This window comes from Schistocerca gregaria, chromosome 1, assembly GCF_023897955.1.
Source record: "Schistocerca gregaria isolate iqSchGreg1 chromosome 1, iqSchGreg1.2, whole genome shotgun sequence".
In the NCBI taxonomy this organism is placed as follows: Eukaryota; Metazoa; Arthropoda; class Insecta; order Orthoptera; family Acrididae; genus Schistocerca; species Schistocerca gregaria.
In genome coordinates this window covers 544641282-544666730 of record NC_064920.1, presented here as the reverse complement: position 1 = coordinate 544666730, position 25449 = coordinate 544641282, and the positions used below count along the sequence as shown (strand labels likewise).

The window sequence follows — 25449 nt, the reverse complement described above, 5'->3', positions numbered from 1 at the left end:
TGCGAGGTCATCAGTCCCTCCAATTTCTTTTTGCTAATAATGAAAGCTTCATAATCAAGTCCAGAAGAGAGGCATTAATTAAAGTAATGCAAATGGAATTCCCACATTGTTGACTAATTATCTGTAAATGATATATAATGTACCTTAGAAAAAAAATTCTGTATAAGGCAAGTTACAACTGAAGGAAAATTGTGATGTAATGACCCACTGGAGACATACTCATTACAGACGAAGCACAAAGGATCAGAGAAAAAATTTGCGATGTCCTTTCTAAAATGTTATTTGCACCCATCCATGTGGAGCAGAGAAAAAAACTGAAGCGTGAATAGAGAGAAAAAGACTTTGGACCCCAATCTTAATGATTATCCATTGCACATTAACAATATGTGCCACATGACCCAGACAACAATAAGAGGGCCTAATGAGAATAATACTAATAAAAAGGCTGAATGTACAAAACTGTTGCATGTGTACACTGATAGGACTTGAATAGGAGGTGGGGGGAGTGTAATTGAGAAACAGTTAATCTGAATATATTTGCTGATGTTAATGATGAAAACATTAGACACACACACACACACACACACACACACACACACACACACACACACACACACACACACACTCACTCTCACTTTAACATTTTCAAGCTTTCAGAGTCAGTGGCTTCTTCTTGTAGTAGAAGAGTTGAAGGGGAAGGAAGAGGGTGAAGGAAAAATACTCCAGAGGTTTAGGGAAAGGGGTACAGTTCATAAAAGTTACCCAGAACCATGGAACAGGGGAGACTTACTATCTGGTAAGCTGTAACTAGTCATTTCAAATGTTAGAAGAAAACAATGACATACCACCCCCAACAGATCCACGCCTGGTAAAGCACTATGATGTTCATACCTATCTTTCAGTTGATAACAGCTTTACATTACCTCCCTTGTGAATTTCCTTTAGTGTCACTATACTGATGTGTTGATAGTGAATGATACGTGATCATTCATTTAAAGGTGTGAAATCATTTGAGAATTTCAACTGAAAACCTCATAAACTGGCTTGTTACAATAAAATAAATTTGGTTTGAGAGAAACGCATACCAGATTAGAAGCATTTGTGACAGTATGTTCACATAAGTCTGTAAAACCAAAGGAAAATTATACATGCTTTTTAGATGGTGGCTACATCAAACCATAGACTTTTTTGTCACCAAAACTTTTTTTGTCTTGTAGTTGGCAAGTGCAGGAGCTCGTTGTGACTATGGATTATTCATCGGTGCTTCATCGGACAACTATAGCCTCATACCAGAGCTCGCACCATCGGCAGCTGGACTGAAGATGTACCTGAATGAGACTTACACAACCTTAACTTTGAAAGACCTCAGTGTTTGGATTAAGGTAAATTTCCTATCTATCAGCAACAGGTAGGGTAAAAGGTTAAAAATTAGATGATAATATCATTTTCTATGCAACAGTAAATCATTTTCATTAAACAGTTTGCACTTGTTGAAACTTGGTAATATAACATTCATTAGTATGTCATATAGTTAAGTTGCATGATGTAAATGTGCACAAGCATTAAGTAGTCACTGAAAAGAATTAGAGGAATGGAGAAGATAGTGTTTAAATATTTCTCACAACACAATAACCTCTACATACTGTAGAACTGGAAATATCTAAATAACATACATACAAGGATTAATTTAAATTTATCCATTTTTCTGGTTGTTCAGCTCTGTGACTGTGGATTGTGCTACTTCATAAATACAGTAACCAACCACTTTTTATGTATGTCTATTTATACCAGTATGCATTTTGAGCTTTCACCCACCTTTCCTTAAATTGGAATAGTACATACTTAAAACTTCAAGCAGTGCATCATTTAATGAATGCTGAAGCTGGTGTTTTATTCTACTTATTGTTGGTCTAATTTTCCACATTTACAAGCAATGTGCTAATTGAAGATGTAAATATGTATTACACTAATTGAAGTCAAGATGGACAAAAGCCTACAATGTGTATTGGTACAAATAAAAATGCACACAAAATTGCTGGTTGCTTTGCTACTTAATTTACTGCAATAGTTTGAATTTGTGGCCCATAAATTGATCTACTTCTATTTATAATCACAAGTGTGGTTGATTTCTGATTATATTTATTGGATCAAGAAGTCTGGCTCGCAAATGGTGGGCTCATATTGAAACAGATTTCACATGGGACATGCAATGCTTATGCACAGAAATTTTAACTTATTGTTTGATCTCATTTACTGTCAGTGGAAATCTCCTTTTTTTGCCAAAGGAGTCTGCAGAGATGTAATCATCCACTTTTGTCAGTATGTTCTCTGTGCAGAGTGAGATAGTGTTTATAGATTGACTTTCCATAACTGACTTTCTTCTCTTCTCAGCAAATCTGTCAAGAGACAGGTATCAACTGGATGACCTCTATATCTTTCTGTCCAGAGCATCCTCCTTCATTTGCTTCTAACTTCTTTCTCTCTTCACATCTGATAGCATTCCAAACCGTCTTCTTCCTCTCCCTCTTCTTCCTTCTACTTTTCACTCCACGATTCTCTGTAGCAGACAATTACTATGTAATACATGTCCCATGCAATATGTTTTCCTCTTCTGTATCATCCTTAGTAAAGTTCCTTTCCTCTGCTTCCCTGCTCAGCAACTCCTCGTTTCTCATTTGCTTGATCCATTTCACTTTCTCCATAAGCAGATTTCAAAACTTTGTAAATATTTTTGTTTTCTTCATCTAGCTGTCCACATTTCAGAACCATAAGTCACCACACTCCACACGAAGTACTTGGCAACTCTCTTTCTAAATGTAATGGGGATGCTTATGACTGCAAGCAAACCTTTCAGCATTGTGAAAGCTCTCTTTCCCTTGCCGATTGTGTGTCTCACTTCTGTTGGATGTTACTGAGCTTCCGAAATAATGGAATGACTGAACCTGTTGTAATACAATTCCATTTAGTGATATATTAATCATGTCATCTTCTTTTCTGATTCTTATCATTTTGGCCTGGCTGGTGTTAAGTTCCATTCCAAACTTTTTACCCACACTTACAATATTCTCCATCATTTCCTATAGCTCTTTCTGTGCCTGAAATACAGTGGTATCATCAGTGTATTTTATGGTTTTTATTCTTTCTCCATTTTGATCTTTCCAAGGCCTTATTGATTAGCTCTGCAGGATATATATTCAGCAGTGCTGGTGATGTGCAGAAACCTTGTCTCGCACCTCTTCAGTCTCATCTTCTTCTATTTGAAAAGTTGCTATATTAACTTTCTACTCTTGCAATCTATACCAGTATCTTTCAGACTCTTCAACAGTGTGCACCAGACAGATCTGTCAAATGCTTTTTCCAGTCAACAAAACATACATACATTTCTCAATTGACTTAACAAAAATGTTTGTCATCATCCTCAGACACCCAACTGCAGCTCTGTCCCTCTTCCTTTCATAAAATTGAACAGATCTTCTTCCATATTCTCCTCTGTTTTCCTTTCCGTTCTCAGCACTGCTCTGGTCACATACATTTTTCTGTTACTGGCACTCAATTATTTTTTTCACATTCTTGTTCATCCTTCATGATCAGCTGTAGGATCATTTAGACCTGTGTAAGCCTTCCATACATCTTCGTTCTCTTCAGTGTCCTTCATCACCTTTTCCTGCATGTTCAGCATTCCTTACTTGCTAATATTTCACAGTCTTTGTGTTATACTGCTTGCAGCTCTGTACATTTCATCTATTTTTCCTTGGTTTTCTAATTGTTCTCTTTCCTCACATTGTCTTTTCATCCAATATTATATGGCTTTTACTGATTTTACCAAATAAACTGGTGTGGTTCAAATATATAATTACAGATTTGATATTATCTTTGCAGCATTTTGACAGTTGGCCAAAAACATCTCCACTGTGTGTTCATGCTGAGAGTCAGACAACTGCTGCAGTACTTCTATTGGCCACACTCCACAGCAGACCTATTCATATCTGCCATGTTGCTCGGAAGGAAGAGATAGAGATTATAAGAGCTGCTAAAGAGAAGGTGAGATGACAGCTGAAAAAAGAAATGTCGCATTAATTTAGAGAGTATTTGGAAGTAGTTGTTTATTAGGAGAGTTAAGTATAAATATAATTTGTCTGTTTGACGCTACATAGCTGTTCAATCAAGTTTTTTGTTGTTGTTGGCATGGTTTGCAGTATGAGACACAGGCTCCCATTGTTCCAAGTGCACAGGTACACACTTACTTACCTCTGTATTTACACATTTTAATAGGGAAGCATGCACATATGCTATAGTCTTCTTTGAAAACATTTTGTCTGGCTGCACATGAGCATTATAGATAAGTGCCGTTAGCACAGCATTCTTCACGATAGAGGATGATTGATAAGTGCGTACATAGAAAGGTCATTCTGAGTTTACATTCTATGTTATGTACGGTAATTACTGCCCAAACACTGAATAAAGTCTCTCTCTCTCTCTCTCTCTCTCTCTCTCTCTCTCTCTCTCTCTCTAATTCGTGCTATGTGCTCATTTTCTTGCCATTGCAGACCATGAAGGGAAAGTTCAGAAAAATAATTTTTACTTTGTCTACTCACACAGGGTCTGCCGGTTACATGTGAAGTCTGCCCACATCACCTGTTCCTGACACAGAAAGATGCTGAACGATTAGGAGCTGGGAAAGGAAGTGTAAGACCAGTTCTTGGTACTGAAGAAGATCAACAGGCACTGTGGGATAACATAGACATTATTGATGTTTTTGCTACAGACCATGGTTAGTGTTCAGTTATTACCCTTACTGATTAATGAGACAGTTTGAAATTCCAGTGACAACATTACACATCAGTTACATTGAGTTGCTTTTGTTTGTCAATATTACAGTTACATAAATGTCTAGTAACTGATGAGTAAATATAATTTCGGAATGAGAGAACTCTTTATTAATACCTTTTATAATTATTAGTTTGCCTTCCTCTGTGGCTGAGGTCACTAATGCATGCTCATGTGGAGACACGCCCGGGGGTTAGCGATTTCAAATCATGGCAATGTAAAAACTTTTTGCAGCCAACGTCTGGCCAGCCAGGGGAGGAGAAGTAGTGTTGCAAAGTTCCTCATCATCAGACTTTGTGCCAATGTCCTAATTTAAATACTACACCCTTCTGCAGTGTCCCATGAAGTGAGGGTATGTGACACTGTTGACGGTGGTCCGTCCATGGAATGGTGACATTAAGCTCGGCAAAAAGTGACAGAGAACCTCATGAATCAGGACTCGGAGTAGCAACTCGGTAGAGCCTGGGTTACTGCATTACAATTGCTGATAATACAATGGAGACAGCAACAGAATACCACAAAAAGAACAATCGAGATATGGATATGAGAAGAGGTGTAGCTGTCAAAATGGCTGCAATAATTGTTACTTCAGGAGCATCTGTGCCCCAATTACTTGTATTACCTATGGCAACTTTAAAGACCGCATACTGAACCAATGCCCCATCTGGCTTTGAGGTTGGAGCCATAATCTTATGTTGGATGAACAGTGAATTATATTTACCAACTCTACAGTAAATCAACAAACAAGGCAGGCCCCCAATATTAACAACCTGTTTTTCATGTCCTAAAAAATGTCATTTTACAGATATTTGACTGGAACACTGAAATTTACATCAACAGTTGAAATAAGTTTTGTACCAGAGACTGATGTTTTATTGTATCTCTTAAGATAACCTTAAGATGAAAATGTTTTCTTTTCATTGTGACCCGAATGAATTCACATTGTATTAGCTATATATTATCCATTTATAGACAGCTGTGATTTTCATTATTTGTTATCTGTATTCAGTATTCCATGGGTAAAATCATTGGTTTTTTATGTGCATTACATTTTTGAATGTAAAACCAGTTAATGGCAGTGGTTCAGTTAGCCTCACAGCATGACTCAGTTAACCTCTTGTAGGTCATAAAGCGGATCACAAGCAACTGTCCTCTTGTAGGGGGTTAATTGGACCACTTGTAAGAATCCAGTGTTATGTTATCAGCTTTTAATAATATTCAAGTGAGGCCTTTAATATTTTTTATACTCTCATTACTCAACACTCAATACAGTGACATCTTCAGTTTTTACTTATGAAAAATACGTCTACTACATGACATCTACATCTACATGACTACTCTGCAATTCACATTTAAGTGCTTGGCAGAGGGTTCATCGAACCACAATCATACTATCTCTCTACTATTCCACTCCCGAACAGCGAGCGGGAAAAACGAAAATAAAATAAAATAAACTGGCTCAGTTGACCTAACATCAGCCTAATTGATATCAAATGTACAGTCACACACATACCATATAGAGAACATTAGGTGTTACCGTCACTAGGCAGTTATCCTCCTCTTCAGCATTTAATAACCATTAAGTTAGTTTGCCAACCTCGTAAGACTCCAGTACCTCAATTCTTAAAGTTTTCTCATCCAGTTACCTCTTACTCCTAGCTGTTGTGACTCTTTCATGACTTCATCTGCCCATCTTCCCTCTTGTATGCTAAGAAGATGTGTTCTGTTGTCTATTCTTACAATCACAGCTTTGACTTGAAGATTTCAGAAATGCGAGTAATATGACTTGTTCATCATTTCCTATAATTCTTTGTTCTTATGGCCTATCCTGTAAGTGCCTCTCACAAGGCTAGTGTTACAAATAAGAGTTTGACAAATGTGAGAAATATGTGGAACTTGGGGAGCTGTACCAAAATAAATTACTGGAGAATTTGAGCATTCTACTTGCAATGCAGAATCTTGTAAACATATTTATCCTCACTGAATACTTGATATACAGGTGCAAAACATTGACTGCTAATGGTGACAAGGTGACAAACAACTTTAACAGACAATTTGACTCAAATGTTGGTGGTGTACAAATTTATGAAATATTTTCAGTGAATTAGAGTGGAAACGGCATTAAGGAAAAATTATATCCTTCTTCAGATTTAAATTTATTTGTGTACCAGAAACAACATAACACTGAAAATAGCATCCAAAAGTTATGATATACCAATGATAGTTGGAATGCCAGTTCCTAACTCATGACTGCTTATATTCTTGTTAATGAAGCTGTGAAATAAGTATAGATTCTGTCTGTTCTAACTGAAGTTCTCAGCCATTGTTTTCCATTCCTCCAGTTTAAAAAAAAAAAAAGTAAAATTTTGTTAAAGTTACTGCTGGCCAGAACAAGTTGGATTTATTCTGTCTCACTATTGGAATCTTTCATGATTCATCTGCTTTTCAGCACCTCATACATTAGAGGAGAAGATGTCGGAAAAGCCACCACCAGGATTTCCTGGGTTGGAGACCATCCTTCCTCTTCTACTGACAGCTGTTCATGAGGAGAAATTAACACTGGAGGTATGTAAATGACATAAAAATATTAGTTAATTATGATTTTACTCTCATTATTTATGTCTATTTATGTAGCAGAAAGGGGGGAAAAATTTGAACATTATTGATCATTGCACTAAATCATGGAAATTCTTATCATAACAATAATCTATTCAGTAGATCATAAAACTTCAAGTTTCAAAGAGTTCATACATATGCACACATTTTGCTCTTAAGAATATGTCTGATGTTTTAGATGTAGTTGTTCTTTTATTGACATTAATGACAACAGTAAACATAAGAAAAAGTCTCATCATGGTGTTTAAATTTCTTACTGCTGATCTTGCTTCCCAAATGGATAGAAGTGGGACATTTATTGGTGTGTAACACATATAGTTTCTAGTAAAATGGCTTTCTGTAGTTGACAAATAGATGTTTAATCTATGCCACTGAGATCCTTTGGGCAGTGCTCAGTGTGCCAAGAACAACTAGAAGACTGACTTAGAGAAGCTGAAATTTTATTTTTTAAAGTTTTATATCGAATAAATTTAACAGTTTTTATTGATTCTACTGTTCCATGTAATTGAACATAAATTTCAATCACACCTACATTTTTCCTTTGTAATACTGATCTGTCATAATATTTTTTTTTTATTTTACAGTTCTGATTATTTAGTATTAGCCACTTTTTCTGGATTATATTCCACAAGTCCCATAGTCCAGAAAAAGTGTTCGAAACTGAAAAAGTCAGACTAATTGTTGTTGTTCATACATTAAACAATACAAAAATCCCTCCGTGTGATAAAATTCGACCAGGTTACGCACCGTATCACTTGTGTGGGGTGGCAGAGGTTTGGAGATGGTAGCAATGACTCACATCTTGTATTGTTTCTCATCCTGTGCAAACACACTATTAGAAAATTTGGCTTAAAACTGTGAATATCTTGCCCGTGTACATGACTAGTAGCCCCTACCAAATTTATCACAATATCTTTGTACAAGAGAAATCTCACAACTAAATTTTGTGCAGCTGTGTGTGGTAATTACTACTCACAACCCCCAGAAAAACTAACCAAATGTAGCCACGCATCCATTCTGCTCCAGCGACAGTGATATCCCACTCTCTTTCCACACCAATACCCAACATAGGGAACACTGGTACATCCATATTAATTACATTTTAAATATAGTAAGGAAAGTTCTGGTTGAATGTGAGTACTTCAGGAATATAGGAGGCCACTCAGCAAATACCAGGAGTCGACAACTATCTGTTTGGAGGGAGAAAGCAGGTCTGCAGGATAGCAATGCAAGAGGGAGGAGCCAACAGGTTATCTGGGCTAAGCATGCAGCATACGGGCACCAAAGCCAGTAATTTCGTGTGGTAAATGACAAAGATCACGTGAAAGGGGGGGGGGGGGGGGGTAGGAAAGAGTAAGGATAAATTGTTTTGGAAGGTTAACTCCCACTATGTAGTTCATGAAAGTTGGTGTGCTGGGGGCAGGATCCAGATGGCATAACTTTTGAAGCAGCCATTCAGCTTGAGCTTGCTGTGTATTATGCCAGTGGGTGGTCACCTCAGTTCTTCAGGTTTGGTTGTGGCCATTCATTCTGGCAGAGAGCTGGTATGACATGACTGCTTTCACAGGTGGCCCTGCCTCTAAAGGGATAGGCTTACCGTACCTTGTTACCAGATTTTTTGGAAGCTAGCAATGTTGTCATTCTTTTTTGTGGGCCTGTCGATGAATCAATGCCTCTGCTATTTGGTGAGTGATCTCCATTACTTGTAAAATATTTAATATGATAAATTACAGAAGAAAATAAGTCAGAATTTTAATTTTCTGAAATATTCTGACTAGTGAATTATATATTACAGTTGTGAACTCCTGGTTGTCTGTAGCTGAAATGAAACAGTTATACTTGGCCATTAGTGGCTGCTGTTATATCAGAATACAAAGATAGGTATTCAAATGGGCTCTTGGATAATTAATGTCACAAATTTATGTTTCACAGTACAGGGAACAGTAAACAGCCACACACTTTAAAACAACTGCTCAGCCAGTTTAACTGTGTTAAAAGTAAGAATTTACCCCAAATAAAGAAAAATGAAACTCAGATGAAACAATTCACTAAATTCACAAATGTGTTAGAAATGGACAGGTAGTAGTGATATGGTAAGTCAAGACTCACTATGACAGTGTTGTGTTGCTAATTTTGCTAAACTAGTTCTGTCTTATTGCATTGTTATCTAACTGCATTTGGCTTACTGAAAATTGTGGTACAGTAGAAGAGCAATATACTATACATTTTGATATAATACAGTATAAAGTATGTCCTCCAAAATAAAATATAATTCATGAATGATTTTTTTACTCTCAGTATATTTTATAAACTTAAAAAAAAATTGTATTATACAGTCAATATGCAGCTGTCCTGCAGCATAATTTACTGCTGCAACCTCAAAGGTCTCTAAATAACAACCAAAATAGATGGATGTAATTAAACTGAACCTTTAGTTTATCATCAGCATACCAGGATTGTTGTTGGAAAGAAACTTTGAATACACATCTCACAGTTAACATTTTGATACAGTCAACAAAGTGATTATGCAGCAATAATTGAAATGAACACAACTGTCATGTGGATCATAAATTATGCATACATTGTCTAGATTCCTGTGTGCTTGCCGTGATGTCACAGAAATAGAAAGGGTATTCTGTGAGTGTGTTGTACCTGAAGGGACAATTGGGGGATCAGTAAAAGAACAGAATAACTTCCGTAAACACAATTGAAAGTGATGGGGGAATGGACAGAAAAAGGAGTAAACTAGGAAAAGGTAGTGAAGTTGATGAATGCCTTTGTAGTGGGTTTTTAATAAAGTGAAGTGTAGGTCTGAGCCAATTATTAAAGTGCAAGCTGAAAAATTTCACTTTGATTTACATGACAACAAATATTTTATATCTTGTAATGTATGGTTTTCAAGATGGAAATGTCACCATGGAATCTACCAGTCAACCATTGAAGTAGAAACAAGATCTTGCGATAGTAAATCTGCTTCAGAGTTTTCTGGAAGTCTACACAAAGTAGTGGCAGATGAAAATTTAAATGATCATAAAATGTATAATTGTTATGAAATGACATTTCAGTATCAATTGCTTCCAACCACAACTCTAGTTTAAAAAATAATAATAATAATAATAATAATCGGGAAATAAGAGGATTTGAGATTGAATAAGACAGAATAACCCTCCTCTTTGGCCCAAATAAATCAGGTAGCCATAAACTGAAACTTTTGTGTATAGATCAGAGCTGGAGGTGTTTAAAGTACATAAACAGGTACCATTACAATTCAGTTACAGGCAGTTAAAGAATGCTTGGATGATATGTGACATTTTCACCAGTTCGTTTCAACAAGTGTTTCTTCCTTCAGCGAGAAAGCACCTGCATCACTTAAGCTGAGAGAAACAGCTGTACTAATCCTTGATCAATGTCCATCTCATCCACATGGTGATGTGTTGCAATCTGAAGATGGAAAAATAAAAGCTTTGTTTTTGCCAAGAAACGTGACAGCATTAATTCAGCTGCTGGATCAAGGCATCATATGAGCATTTAAGGCTCTTTAGCACCATGGACTGCTCAATTAACTAGTAAGTTCAGATGAAGAAATGAAAGTGTTCTTGAAATCTGCAAACCTTAAGAGTATTGCATCTTCAATAGGTCTGACAGGGCAAACCATCTGTCTGACCATTATTAGGAGTTGCTGGAACAAGTGTTCCATTGAAGAAAATGCAACAGATGAATGCTGTAGTGACATAGATTTCAACACCAGTGACGACTGATCTGCATGTGGTGTTCTACAGTGCAACATGGAACTTGAAAAATTGAGTAATCGTTAACAATGAAGAACAGATTTTTAAGATCATAGATGACAAGTGCCTCATGGATATGGTTCAAAATGAGAGTAGTGAAGCATTCAAGGGTCAGGATGATGATCCCTGTACATGCTACATATTAAAATCTAAACTCTGCCCGAACAGGCCTTGGAAGGCCGACTGGCCACCGTGTCATCCTCAGCCCACAGGTGTCACTGGATGTGGATATGGAGGGCCCTGTGATCAGCACACCACTCCTGGCCATATGTCAGTTTAAGAGACCAGAGCCACTACTTCTCAATCAAGTAGCTCCTCAGTTTATCTCACAAGGGCTGAGTGCCCCCTGCTTGCCAGTAGTGCTTGGCAGACCGGATGGTCACGCATCCAAGCGCTAGCCAAGCCCGACAGCACTTAACTTCAGTGATCTGACGAGAACCGTTGTTACCACTGCGGCAAGGCTGTTGGCACATGCTACATATTGGATAATATAAATAAAATGATTGCATGGATGGGGAGAAAAAGTGAACCAAACCAAATTGAGTTGTCGCACCTGATGAACATTAAACAATATCCACTAAAGAAACTGCATGGAATGATGCATAGAAAAAAGCTGACTGGCTTCTTTAAAGCAGTGGAATAGTGACATACTGTTACTTCCTGGCAGTGTTATCAAGTATCGTACTGTACTTGATGGTGTTCTTTATATACTAATTTGAAACTCATATTCTTTGTTTGGTCTGTGTTTGAGTGGAGTTTGTTAAATTGCTGTACCCTTTTTGGCAAGTTTCTGTAATGTTTTCCTTCTAATGTTTATTTGTGGTTGTTGGTCTTTTTTTAAAAAAAAAAAAAAACGGTGTAGTATAGTATGTATAATATTGCACTGTGTGTTCTCCCTGACTTTACATGTGTAGTTTGTCATTACATGGCTCGCTCTCAATATACTGTGGGCACACTATAGCATGAGAGTACAGCATTTTTCCAGACAACTGCATTATCTCGGGCTTCTGCTGTATTTCCCTTGAGTGAAATTCTTTTCAAACTGTCTAAGCCTATAAAATAATGTTCAAGTTTCTGTGAACCTGTCAAATATTGGATGCTCAAATGTTCCTAAGTTGTGGATGCTATTTAAACTGGCTGAATCAGTCTTTCTTTCCCAAACCATCCGATAAGTACCCCTGACCCAGGCTTCTGGGTGACTTTTGTGAACTGTAAGAGCTCTCCAGTCCATTTGCTTCATCCCTCCTCCTTCCCCTTCAAATGTGTCAGAAGAGGGAGCCACTGGTTCTGGAAGCTTGTAAGAGTTAAACCTTTCTGTTTGTGTTCACCTGCCGCCGCATGGTAAGAACATTTTTTATCTATCCATTTCATTTACATTATATTGTCAAACACAAACATACAGAGAAAATTCAAGCTTTTGCAACCAATGGTTGCTTCATCAGGAAAGAGGGAAGGAGAGGGAAAGACGAAAGGATGTAGGTTTTAAGGGAGAGGGTAAGGAGTCATTCCAATCCTGGGAGCGGAAAGATTTACCTTAGGGGGAAAAAAGGACAGGTATACACTCGCACACACATCCATCCGCACATACACCGACACAAGCAGACAAGAAAATGTCTGCTTGTCTCTCTGTCTGTGTATGTGCGGATGGATATTTATGCATGTGCGAGTGTATACCTGTCCTTTTTCCCCCTAAGGTAAGTCTTTCCACTCCCGGGATTGGAATGACTCCTTACCCTCTCCCTTGAAATCCAGATCCTTTAGTCTTTCCCTCTCCTTCCCTCTTTCCTGATGAGGCAACCGTTGGTTACGAAAGCTTGAATTTTGTGTGTATGTTTGTGTGTGTTTGTGTGTCTGTCAACCTGCCAGCACTTTCGTTTGGTAAGTCACATCATCTTTGTTTAGCTGGAGGTTTTTCCTCCAATGCACAGAGAATATTGTAATATAATAAGTTACATTACAGAAGATGTGCCCCGCCTATTGCAGTACTCTTTAAATTCAGTGGTAAGACTTTTAAAGCTGAATGTAGGGATTTAATAAACATGTTTTCGACATATAACCTCTTATTAATATGCATAATTTGGAAACCCATATGGTGAAAAGTGATGGGATGAAGAGAGAATGACCTTAGCCAGTTACCTTTACGACTGAGCTACCTCAACTGTGTTGACTCATTTTGCTGTAATATAGATCAAATTAATGATTTTACATTTAGTCTGTAGCATGAAGAAAATACAGTGTTCTCTTTTTATACACTCATTTCATTCACTAAAAATAAGTATTTACCAGATTAAAGAAAGCCTAGCTACATCCTTCAGATAAGTTTCTTCATGCTAAACCATTAAAATTTTAAGGTTTAATTTGTTGATGTGGCATCGTAAGTGGCCTGCTTGTTATCAATGGAAACATGCAAAAAGAGATGAGAAAACCAAGTAAAGTATTAATTCGAACACCGCCGTATTTCCATTCACACTCTTACTTGCATTTTGCAATTAAGAACTGAACAATTTTATGAGGTAATGTGTGTGATTACAGCTGTGTATTTATGAGATGATGTTTGCTGTAGTTTTAATTACTGAAAAACTACATAACAGGAACTAAAATGTTTCAGGATCTTATCGACAAGTTTCATCGGAACCCACGCCGCATTTTCAATCTTCCTGAACAGCCAAATACTTATGTAGAAGTGGACATGACAGATGAATGGATCGTACCTGAGGCAATGGCATACACAAAGTCTAAATGGACACCATTTGTTGGAATGAAAATGAGAGGCTCTGTGCACAGGGTGGTACTTCGGGGTGAAGTTGCCTATGTGGATGGCCAGGTACTGTGATTTAAACAACAGTGAAGATATATTATTTCAAAACATCAGTTTGTGTTTAATATCTTGTTATTAAAAATTAATGCAAATAATGAGACGAAGTAATGTGCTACAACAGAACAGCAGTATCTCAGGATGGTGTTCCATTGCAGGTACTAGTCCCACCTGGCTATGGGCAGGATGTGAGAGAGTGGCAGACAAAGAAACATCCAGTTCCCACAATCCTTGAGCTTAGCAGGCCTCCATCTAGTCTAGATGACTATATTACCTCAGCTGAAAATTGTGTGCGTTTTGCGCCAGAGACATTCAAACTGGCTGATTTTTCTGATGGTGAGAACAAGCAAGCATTTGGTAAGTATATTGTCAAAAATGCTGTCTTTGCTTTGCATTATTTTAACCCTCTATAGAATTTTGTCTGTAAAACTTAAAATCTGATAGAAATAGCAGTAACTAGTGACCCTCCCCAGGTTTCACATAGGTAGCACTAAATATATATGGCCTCGCGACTTGTCTGGCATAGTGGTAATAAGTTACGAGGGGGCATTCAATAAGTAATGCAAAACATTTTATTTTCTTTCTTTTTTCCTTTTTTTCTGAAAACAGGTTGGTTTTATTCAGGATTCCAGTTCATGTATTACTTCCCACTCTTTTGGCTATGAAACTCTATCTTTCAATATAATATCCATTCTATGCAATGGCCTTATGCCACCTTACTCAGAAGACCCGTATGCCTGTATGGTACCACTCTACTGGTTGACATCTGAGCCAATGTCTTGCTGCATCAATAACCTCCCCACCGTGTGTACTACTTCTGTGGAGCGCGTCCTTCATTGGACAAAACATGTGGAATTTGAAAGTTGCGAGATTCGGGCTGTAGGTGTAGGATGAATTCCAGGGGGCACACACCCAACTGGTGGATGATTGTGTCAGCACTACAAACAGATGTCTAGTTTTGCAGCAAGGTGTTTGATTGGATCCATTGATCAGCTCAGATGAGAGCATCCGCACATTCCAACACTGAAAGAATTACAGCTGCGTGCGGCCAGACAGTGTGCAGGAGACTGACAGGTTTGTGCGACCTTGTTGTGATGATGTCAGGTGCCTCACCTAATGACTCGCCATGTTTTTGTTCACTACAAAGTCTCCGTTAACATTCTATCAGTGAATATCTGCGATGATCTGGTTTTCTGCCAAAGTAAAAGTGCACTGCCACTGACTTCTGCTCACAATTACTCAAAGCTGTGTATTTTGTGACAGTAAAGAATTGTTTGCAGTTAAGTGCAGTTGGTTTTGTACACAGTAGTGGCTATGAGATAGTGGACTAAACACCATCATAGTGAAAACAATGTAACAATTGGAAGGAAAATAAATCACTTAGCAATCCAGCAATTAAATACCCCATACTCATACCCTTTTTGGAGATGCAGCATCTTTTTAATGAAAATGTGCTCCACCTAATTTATCACATTGAAGTATTTTGCTATTATGAAAAGGAAAGTTGCGGCTCACCAAATAGCAGAGATGCTGAGTCACAGGTAGGCACAACAAAAAGACTGTCATAGATAAAGGTTCCAGCCATTAAGGCCTATCTGCGACTCAGCATCTCCGCTATATGGTGAGTAGCAACTTTCCTAGTCATAATACTGTTACGTTCCATCCTGGCTTTTCCATTATTTGAAGTATTTCACTTGCAGTTTCGACCTGATTAGTTGGGTCATGAAACAAATGTGGAAGGGCAGCTGTAAAATTGTTTAGGAAATAAAACAATTTCAATAATGCTACAGGAACAATCATTTTAAACAATGTAAAGCAACTCTAATTTCAGTGTACAAATTGTGTCGAAGTGGGTAGAAAGAGAGATGTGCAGTCTTACGTTGGTACTACTGCATTTGAGGGACACATGCTTATAGGTACAGTAAAGAAGAGAGGGAAAGGAGATGTAGGATTAAGATAAGAATAAAAACTTAGAGAGATTAAAAAAAGTTAACATGGACGAATTAGGAAGGAATAGAAAGGTGATGGGAGAAGTGGGAGGGGAGGGATGGGGGTGGATGTCAAATTGGGGATGGAAACAATGGGAGGAGCAACAAATGAAGGACTAGAGCCAGTTTAAATTGAGTAAGAACAGGGCAGTTTACTTTGCTAGCTACAGTTTGGTGATTGTTGGTGTGTTATCTGTATTAAAAGTGATTACACATCTCCCTTTATAAACTACTAGCTGAAAAATACCCACTTTGCTTGATCTTCATTTTAATTTGTTTCCTGAGAGTATTCCAGGTCACTTGGGAACATTCTAGAACAATTTTCATACATTGATCTTTAAGTTTGGATGTGAAGCGGGATACATCTGATCAGTATATCACAATAAATAGTAATATCATCAGTTGTGTGTCTAAAGATCTTCATTCAAATTCGACCAGTGTCAGTGGTTCACTGCACCAGTATCAGGCCCCTCTAATGGCAAATATTGATTCTGTAACCAAGTTCCCATATTATTCCCTGTCATGGCAATATGGAAAGGTAGTTACAGGACCAATATTTGCCAGAGAGAGGCCTGATGATGGCACAATGGATCACTGAAACCAGTAGCATTTGAATAGAGATTTTTAGACCCACAACTACAGGTGTTCCCATTAATCCTCACATTCCAGAATATTCTTGAAATATATTTCACTTCCATGATCTGCTGTAACACATCTCCAAATATATACTGTCACCTTCATGTCATGGAGACTTCTATATACATTCTTCTGAGCTGGAATGTACCTCCATAACAGTATGACAATGGAACATCAGAGAACACACTAAAATATTTTAGAACATCCTGAAATGTCTTCGAACGTTTTGGAATAGTCTGTATCATTTTGCAGCATTCTAAAATCATTCCTCAACATTACAGCACTTTCAGTAACATTTGAAAAAAATCTGTCTGTAATATTCTGGCCAGTTTCAGCCACTGTGCCACTCAATTCCTGTCTGCCCCAGTGACTTCCCATAAGTCCACTGGGGTGGTGCCCTGTGTTGCCCTGCGACATGCAGTCATCAAGGGTACACGTGTGTGCGTGTGTGCAAGCATGCTCGCGCTCTCACTCTCTCGCTATCTCTGCAAAAAGCAAATTTACATACAATTTTAGCTTCATCATTATTGCATGGAAGCATCAGTTAAACTGTTCACAGTGACAATTTAATATGTAACAGAAATTGCAAATGTTATGCATGCTGATCACAAGATAAAGGAATGTGCACTGTCTGAATAGATGAAAGGGTACCATTGAGGGCCATTGTACATGCACACATCTGAAATGCAAAACATGGCCAAATAAAGTAAGTCACTATTCACAAGGTTTCATTAGGCATGAATTATAACATTCTCATACCTTATTTCCTCATTTTACATTACTAGGATGGGAAAGGTGACTTCTGATAACTGATTCTGATTTGTTTTATGTTCTTTTGTGTGCAGAAGCCATAGTGGTAACAACAGTGAGCTTTTACAGTCAAGCAAACTCGCTGGTTAAGAAAGGGAATCAGCCCCAAAGTTCAAACAAAACATTTAGCTCAGGTTGTCTTTTTGTGTTTTGCAGTTTGCATGCAATCATGTTCTGTAGTAATTGATTATATTTTTGTTACATAAATATACTTCCATAAAAAAGGGTAACAAATCGTTTTTAATTTTAAGGGATGGACTTTGTAGATTTCATCACCTTAACCATTACCATTTCTATAAATGTGAGTGTTAGATAATTTTATGAATCTGTGTAAATAAAAATGTAAATGTTTGTACGTTCAAAATCTTAAGCATCTGAAAGTTCTTCACCTACTACTTTCAAATTTTGACACAACATAGCAGGTAAATGCAAGCATTTTTACATATCTATTTTTATATACACATCACATAAAAAAAAATACGTAATATACACTGAAGTGCCAAAGAAACTCTTACAGGCATGCATATTCAACTGCAGAGACATGTAAATAGGCGGAATACTGCACTGTGGTCAGAACACCTACATAAGACAAAAAGTGTCTGGCGCAGTTGTTAGATCAGTTACTGCTGTTATATTGGCATGTTATAAAAATTTGAGTGAGTCTGAATGTGGTGTTATGGTCAGATCATGAGGGATAGGTAACAGTATCTCTGAGGTTGCGATGAAGTGGGGATTTTCCCATATGACCATTTCTCGAGTGTACCATGAATATTAGAAATCTAGTAAAACATCAGATCTCTGACATCGCTGCTGCCAGAAAAAAGATCTTGTAAGAACAGTACCAATGATGACTGAAGAAAATCATTCAATGCGACAGAAGTGCAACTACTTCGCAAATTGCTGCAGATTTCAACGTTGGGCCACCAACAAGTGTCAGTGTGCAAACCATTCAACGAAACATCATTGATATGGGCTTTCAGAGCCCAAGGCCCAGTAGAGTACCCTTGATGACAGCACGTCAAAAAGCTTTATGCCCCGCCTGGGCCCATCAACACCGACATTGGACTGTTGATGATTGGAAACTTGTTGTCTGCTCGGACGAGTCTCGTTCCAAATTAGATGGATGTGTGGATGTGTACGGGTATGGAGACAATCTTGTGAACCCTAAAAGTCAGCAAGGGGACTGTTCAAGCTGGAGGAGGCTCTGTAATGGTGTGGAGTGTGTGCAGTTGGAGTTACATGGGATCTCTGATACGTCTAGATGTATGACTTCGACAGGTGACACGTACGTAAGCATCCTGTCTGACCATCTGCATGCATTTCATGTCCATTGCGCATTCCCACAGACTTAGTCAATTCCAGCACAACAATGCGACATCTCACACATGAAGAATTGCTGCAGACTGCATCCACGAACACTCTCCTGAGTGTAAAAACTTCCGCTGGCCACCAAACTCCCCAGTCATGAACGTTATTGAGTATATCTGGGATGCTTTGCAACATGCTGTTCAGAAGAGATCACCTCCTTGTACTCTTATAGATAGGACGGCTATGCAGGATTCATGGAATCAGTTCCCTCCATGGGTACTTCAGACATTAGATGTGGCACTTTTCAATGCTTGTGGGAGGGATGTACATGGTAATAGGCAGGTGTACCAGTTTCTTTGGCTCTTCAGTGTATAAATGGGAAACTTCAATAATGAATCATTTTATACATGAAATTTGCCAGTCTTTACAAATCTTGAATCAAATATTCAAATATTAGGGTTCCTGTGGGGGGAAAAAAAACACTTCAACCTTCAAATCACCTAGAAAATAACCTTGAAAGTCATGGCTGCTAGTAGCAATGTGTGACCCTCTTTGCCACTTACAACTTTTATCCCAAACATTTTGCTGTTATCTCATCTCCATCCTTAGTTATTCTCCACCATGGATTAAAATGGTCCACCCTGTGTGTACAGGATGGTCAGAAACAGTCTGAACAGGTTGTACTGGTGTTGCAGGGCAGGTTACACCGAGAAATATAATTGTTAAGAAAAAATAAAGTATGTTGCACTGTTACCAAGTTAATTAGCATTGAAGTTACCTAATCAGGCCATTGTGCATACAAATCAAGTGACCTACTATATACAGTTAGTGTGTCAGTTGTTCTCATAGCGTAGACGACAGTGCATGAGACAGCTCTTCCTTTGGCTCGGGTTTGATATTTACTACTGCCCCACATCTAATTTTTGTATCACTCTCTTGCTTGGTTTGAGAAAACTAAATGAAGCATGTGCTTGGTGACACCATTTTTGGTGGGTCATTTGAATTTGTACTTTCAATGACCTAATTGGCTAACTTGAACATTAATTAATTTGGATCAGCAAAGTGTGTTGAATTTTATTAACAATTATTTCTAAGCACAATCTACCTTCAACAGCCTCGCAAACATTTCAGATTATCTCTGACCACCCTTTGTATAAAATACATAATAGGGAAATGTTGTTGGCAGAAAGCTTTTAACTTATTTATTTAAAATATGCAGCCATCACAAAGCTGTAAAAGGTTAAAGTAAGGCACGGTATCCATTTATGTTGTTGTTACTGTACAGGTGAATCTAATAAAACATGTCCCAGATGTGTATCTGCTTCTTTGGATGTTCTGGAAAACTACTGCAAAGATTTTTATACAAGTAATTTTTTTTACTTTCTATTAAGAATGTAGAAACATTTATGTCATTGTTGGCAACCATTAGTGAGTTGTTTGTCATTTCCTAACCTTGAAGAGAGTTAGTTTTCTGTATTGTTCAGTGAAAGAACATAAAAAAACTGGTATTTAAGTGAAACCACATAGTAATAGTTGGAATAATGTAGAATATTTATGAAATAGGGGTGCCTTTCAAATTTATGACAGAGGAATATGCTGGTATGGTGTTTATTTATGGCAAATGTGACAGTAATGCTATGGCTGCAGTTAACAAATGTTGTGTACATTATCCAACTCAGAGGATTCCGAATGCATGAACCATTAGAGGAGTATTTTGAATGTTAGGGGAGACAGATTCTCTACCTAATGTTTATAATCAGTACGAGCACTTGATACGTGATGATGATGATGATGATGATGATGATGATGATGATGATGATGATGATGATGATATTATGGGTGCTGTTTAACATAGCCTGAGTACCAGTACATGATGTATCTCTCAACAAATAGGCATTTCACAGTCTAAGGTATGGCATACACCGAAGTTCAATAATCTGTCTCCTTACCATAAACAAAAAGTTCATCATTTACCTCCAGGAGACCCTGCCCTTTGCTTGGAGTTGTGCAACTGGTTAAATACTCATTGGCCATTACACAAATACATTTTATTTACTGATGAGGCACAGTTTACTTGATACGGTATAAACAATTTACATAATGAACACGTATGGTCTGAATCAAACCCACTTGCAACAGTGCAATGCAATTTCCAGCAGTGATTTAGCATAAATGTGTGGTGTAGTCTAATCAACACTCATTTTATTGGACCATTTATTTTCCCAGGATGTTTAACTGGTGAGAAATACTTAAAATTTCGAAGAAATTCCCCACTTTTTTGAAGATGTTCCACTTGCTATGTGATTGCAAATGTATTTTCAACATGACGATGCATCTCCACATTTCACCAACACTGTTACTACACATTTAAATGAACATTTTCCCAGAAATGGATTGGTTGTGGTGCTACACGCCTGTGGCCACCCAGATCAGCCAATTTAATGCCAATGGATTTTTGTGTGTGGGGATTAATGAAAGACATAGTTTATGCGGACAAATTCAATACACATGAGGCATTACTTGCTCCCATTGTGAATGCAATAGACAAAATTAAGAACAACCCGGTGAAACTGAAACGAGCAACAAAATCTGTTCATACAGATGCAACTAAATGCACTGAACTTGGTGGAGACATTTTTGGACATTTATTGTAAATGTAATGTATTGTGAAACTGTATGTAAACTGTAAAACTTCCTGAGCTTTGTTTTTTCTGGCTTAACATGATGAATTCATGTGTGCTATGGTATTAATAAAAGCAGATTATCTGACACATTCATACAGTTTCAGTTAACATTATTACAATTATTTTTCCAAAACAAAATTCTCAATAACTTCTGTTGAAAACTTTGTGCAATTGTCTGGAATTTAAAAAACAAATTGGGCTAATTAGTTAATAAATTAAAAATTTTATGAAATTACATCTTTGCTTCTCTGGATGTTCAGGAAAACTACTGCAGATATACATCTGGGACATGTTTTATTAGATTCACCAGATCAATGACAACAAAATAAATGTAAACCTTACTGTACTTTAACTACTTACAGTTTTGCTGTGGCTTCATATTAGCAAAGTTGCTCAATTTCAGGCGAAATCTTTTATTAGCCATAACTCCGTAGATAACATTTGTGGACCTATGTTTATACGAACTTTTTCTGTGCGCACACGTGTGTGTGTGTGTGTGTGTGTGTGTGTGTGTGTGTGTGTGTGTGTGTGTGTGTGTGTGTGTGTGTGACTGCACTTTGGGAAGGAATCAACACATCAGTCTACACAAGTAGAGTGCGTTTGGTTTTTTTGCGGGAAAAGTAATGAGACTGATTCTTTTTGTCTACTAAAATCCCCCCCCCCCCCTCTTCTTTGAACAACAATATTATCCCCTTCAGAGTAGTTTCCTTTAGTACCTACACGCCAGTGGAATCATTGTTCCCAGTCTTGGTAGAAATGCTGAAAGGCTTCACTTGGTAGGGGCTTTAACATGTCAGTCACACTCTTTTTTAATGTTTTCCAGAGTTCCAAAATGACATAATTTTAAGACATTTTTCAATTTTGAAATTGTGACAGAAGTGGTCGTGTGACATGGACCGTTGTCGTGATGCAACATCCACTTGCCTGCAATGTCTGGTGTCACTCAGGTCACCCTGTTCATAAGTCTTTGAAGGGCATCTTTGTAAAACACTCTGTTGAAAGTTTGTCCTGGAGGAACAAATTCACAAAAGTACGTGCACATTTGACACTTTCGTTGGTTTTTGGAGATGGTCTCCCTGAGTGAAGTTAGTCATCAGCTAGTTCTCAGCCTTCCAAAAATTATTTGTACCATTGGATAACTTGTGCTGTTGATAAAGAATGTTCACCATAGGCCTCTTTCAAATTTATAAAGGTCAAAATTATGGGTACCCAAAATTTAACACAAAACTTGAAGTTATAATGTTTTTGTAAATTCTGCTGTTCCATTTTCATAATACACAACAAGAAAACATTCACTGACACTACTGTCAGAAATCACATGATGGCTGTATGATGCTGAAGCTCAGACTGCACTTTGGGATGGAATCAACAAATCAGTCTACACAAGTAGAGCAACACAGCATTGCAAGATCATTCACAGTGTTGTTAGTCTCATTACTTTTCTCACATGCCTCATAATCAAATGCTATACATATTATAAACATCTGTTTCCTTTTTTTTTCATTGAACCAGACAGAGCCACAGCAATGTATGGCTAAGTACAGTTAGTGATGAAATAAATATGCAAATCGGAATTTGCTGTAATTGTATTACATAAATTTCTTTCTTCTATTTTTCAGAAAAATATTCTAAGTTGATATCGGACATGGCTTCATCAAAACAACAAACTGGTTTTCCTGCTACCCATGATGGACTTGCTCCAATTGCAGCACCACAGCGAAGTATTTCTCCATTGCCCTTGTTGCGATACAAGAGTGACAGCATTCCCAATCTCCCCAGTGTGGTTCCTGGACAGCCATCATCATTCAGCCATGGGCTCACTGGTCAACATGTTCTTTCTGTCAGTATGTTCACTAAGGACCAGCTGAATGAAATATTCAATCTTGCACAAACACTAAGAGTATTCGTGCAAAAGGAGAGGCAGTTGGATCACGTATTACGGGTAACTTCCATTTTCGGGAACAAATTGTGTGCATAGTAATGTTAGCTCCACATGTTGAATACTTTTTTTTCCTTTCTTGTCTAAATATTATTAGTACATGATACAGTGTGTCTAAGATTCCTAAATTGTTCACATAAATGTAAGTTGTTTTAATTTGTATATCCATAATAATACACCATTAATAGGATTATTTCGTATTTACCTCAACTTTTAGTCCAAAACGATTGCTTTTTGTAAAATGCTATCAACTAGAACACTTATTAAACCAACTTTGGTAAATGATACTCATTAACTCATTTCACTGCCAAATAACAGGATGTCAAGAAGTTATTAAATTTCTGTAACTGCAGTGGGTTTGTAAGTGTAACTTTAGAACAACAAACAAGTTGTGTAAAAAATGGTGAAAGTTATTAAGTGAAAAATAGCATAAACTTCACTCCACAGTCTGGAACACTTGAATTATTCCAAGTGTATCCAAATGACTTGTTACATGAAATAATCATGCAGAGGCCTCTGGTGGTGGTGTATGCTTAGTGAGCTTACAAATGCCAAAACAATGTGGGCAGGTGGGTTGAAAGATATTTTTATGTATCAGAGAGCAAATGCTGAAGCATTATTACTGCAGATATATTCTTTCTGTGGCTAGTCCAATCTTACTTTTTGAATGTTCTTGACAACCATGTACATTTTTGTTTTTGTTAATTTCAGGGGAAAGTAATGGCTTCCGTTTTCTATGAAGTGAGTACACGAACTAGTTGCAGCTTTTCAGCTGCAATGCAGAGGCTTGGTGGAAGAGTAATCTATATGGACGAGAGTTCATCATCTGTTAAAAAGGGTGAAACACTGGAGGGTAAGCTTTTTATTTGTAATGGCTCTCATTAACTTGCTCAAAAGTTAATTATCTGAATAAACTGAGTAATTTGTTTTATACTCACCAGATTCAGTTCAGGTGATGGCTGGATATGCAGATGTTGTCGTCTTGAGGCATCCAGAACCAGGAGCTGTTTCTGTAAGTTACTAAAAGTACAACAAAAATTATTTCAGAACTAATCCTTACAAAGGCCTCATTGTTGGTGCTGAAGGGAAATATGTTTTTTTCTATATGTTGCTATTGTTTAGTAATCTAAATTTGCAGAATTAGATCATTTTGTTACATATATGTTTATATTGACTGTCTAGAACATTTTGAAGGTGTTGATCCTCGTGTGTGTTAACGATCTTCAGTTCAGTACACATAAAGTAAAATTAGTTCCTTTGCATATGACATGAGTATCATAGTAAATCCCAACAATGATAGATGAGGATTTTTGGTTGGTTTTCTGCAAATGGTTTCTCTTAGTTTTAAAAAACATGTTCAATGAAACACATCAGGGGGTACTACATCAGTAACAAATTTAAAGCATTAGCATTAATTAGGAAGCAAAGCATGAGGATCGAAAATTTCAGGTGACAATTTGAGTTAGAAAAATCACATTTTAGAGCTTCTGGCAACTCCAGGTGGAATAAAAACAGTCTGAATTAGGGTATACTCTCCTCATAGAGGTGGTTTTATGTGGCAGACAGGCACATTTAAAAGTACACTGAGCTATCAAACAAAGTTCTTCAGATTTAGAAAAAAAACACGTGTGCACAATGCACAACTCACACACATGGCCACTGTTGTGGCTGGGTGTTGCTGTCTGACTGCAGTGAGTAGTGGTCTCAGCGGGCAATATAGTGGGGACATGGGAAAGGCATGGGGCAGGGAGAGGTGTGGACAGTAGGGTAGGGATGTGAGAAAATGCTGTAGTGCTCGCCTGTGAGTGTGTGTAGGATGTGGTGGGGACAGGATGATGGGCTGCTAGATGCAGCATCAGCAGGCTGTGCTGCAGGGTGTGATGGCGAGTGGGTTTGGGAGGGGGTGCACTAATGGAGTAAAGTGGGGGGAGGAGGAGAGGAGATAATCTGCCCTGGGCGTCTTTACACTGTTGTGCAGCAAATAAATACTGTAATATTGAAACATGTTGTAAATGATAGAATAATTGTTTGATAAATA

General features: G+C 37.6%; 1 protein-coding gene across 1 annotated transcript in view; it reads left to right on the top strand.

Annotated features, from left to right (window-relative positions):
• The window catches only part of LOC126355867 (CAD protein), a 526936-nt gene that overhangs the window by 475018 nt on the left and 26469 nt on the right, over positions 1-25449 (top strand). The window contains exons 22-30 of the mRNA XM_050006369.1: positions 1218-1382; positions 3880-4041; positions 4600-4771; positions 7277-7392; positions 13840-14055; positions 14205-14403; positions 23092-23414; positions 24123-24264; positions 24353-24423. Coding sequence (XP_049862326.1) covers positions 1218-1382; positions 3880-4041; positions 4600-4771; positions 7277-7392; positions 13840-14055; positions 14205-14403; positions 23092-23414; positions 24123-24264; positions 24353-24423 — 1566 coding nt within the window. The remainder of the gene's footprint in view (positions 1-1217; positions 1383-3879; positions 4042-4599; positions 4772-7276; positions 7393-13839; positions 14056-14204; positions 14404-23091; positions 23415-24122; positions 24265-24352; positions 24424-25449) is intronic.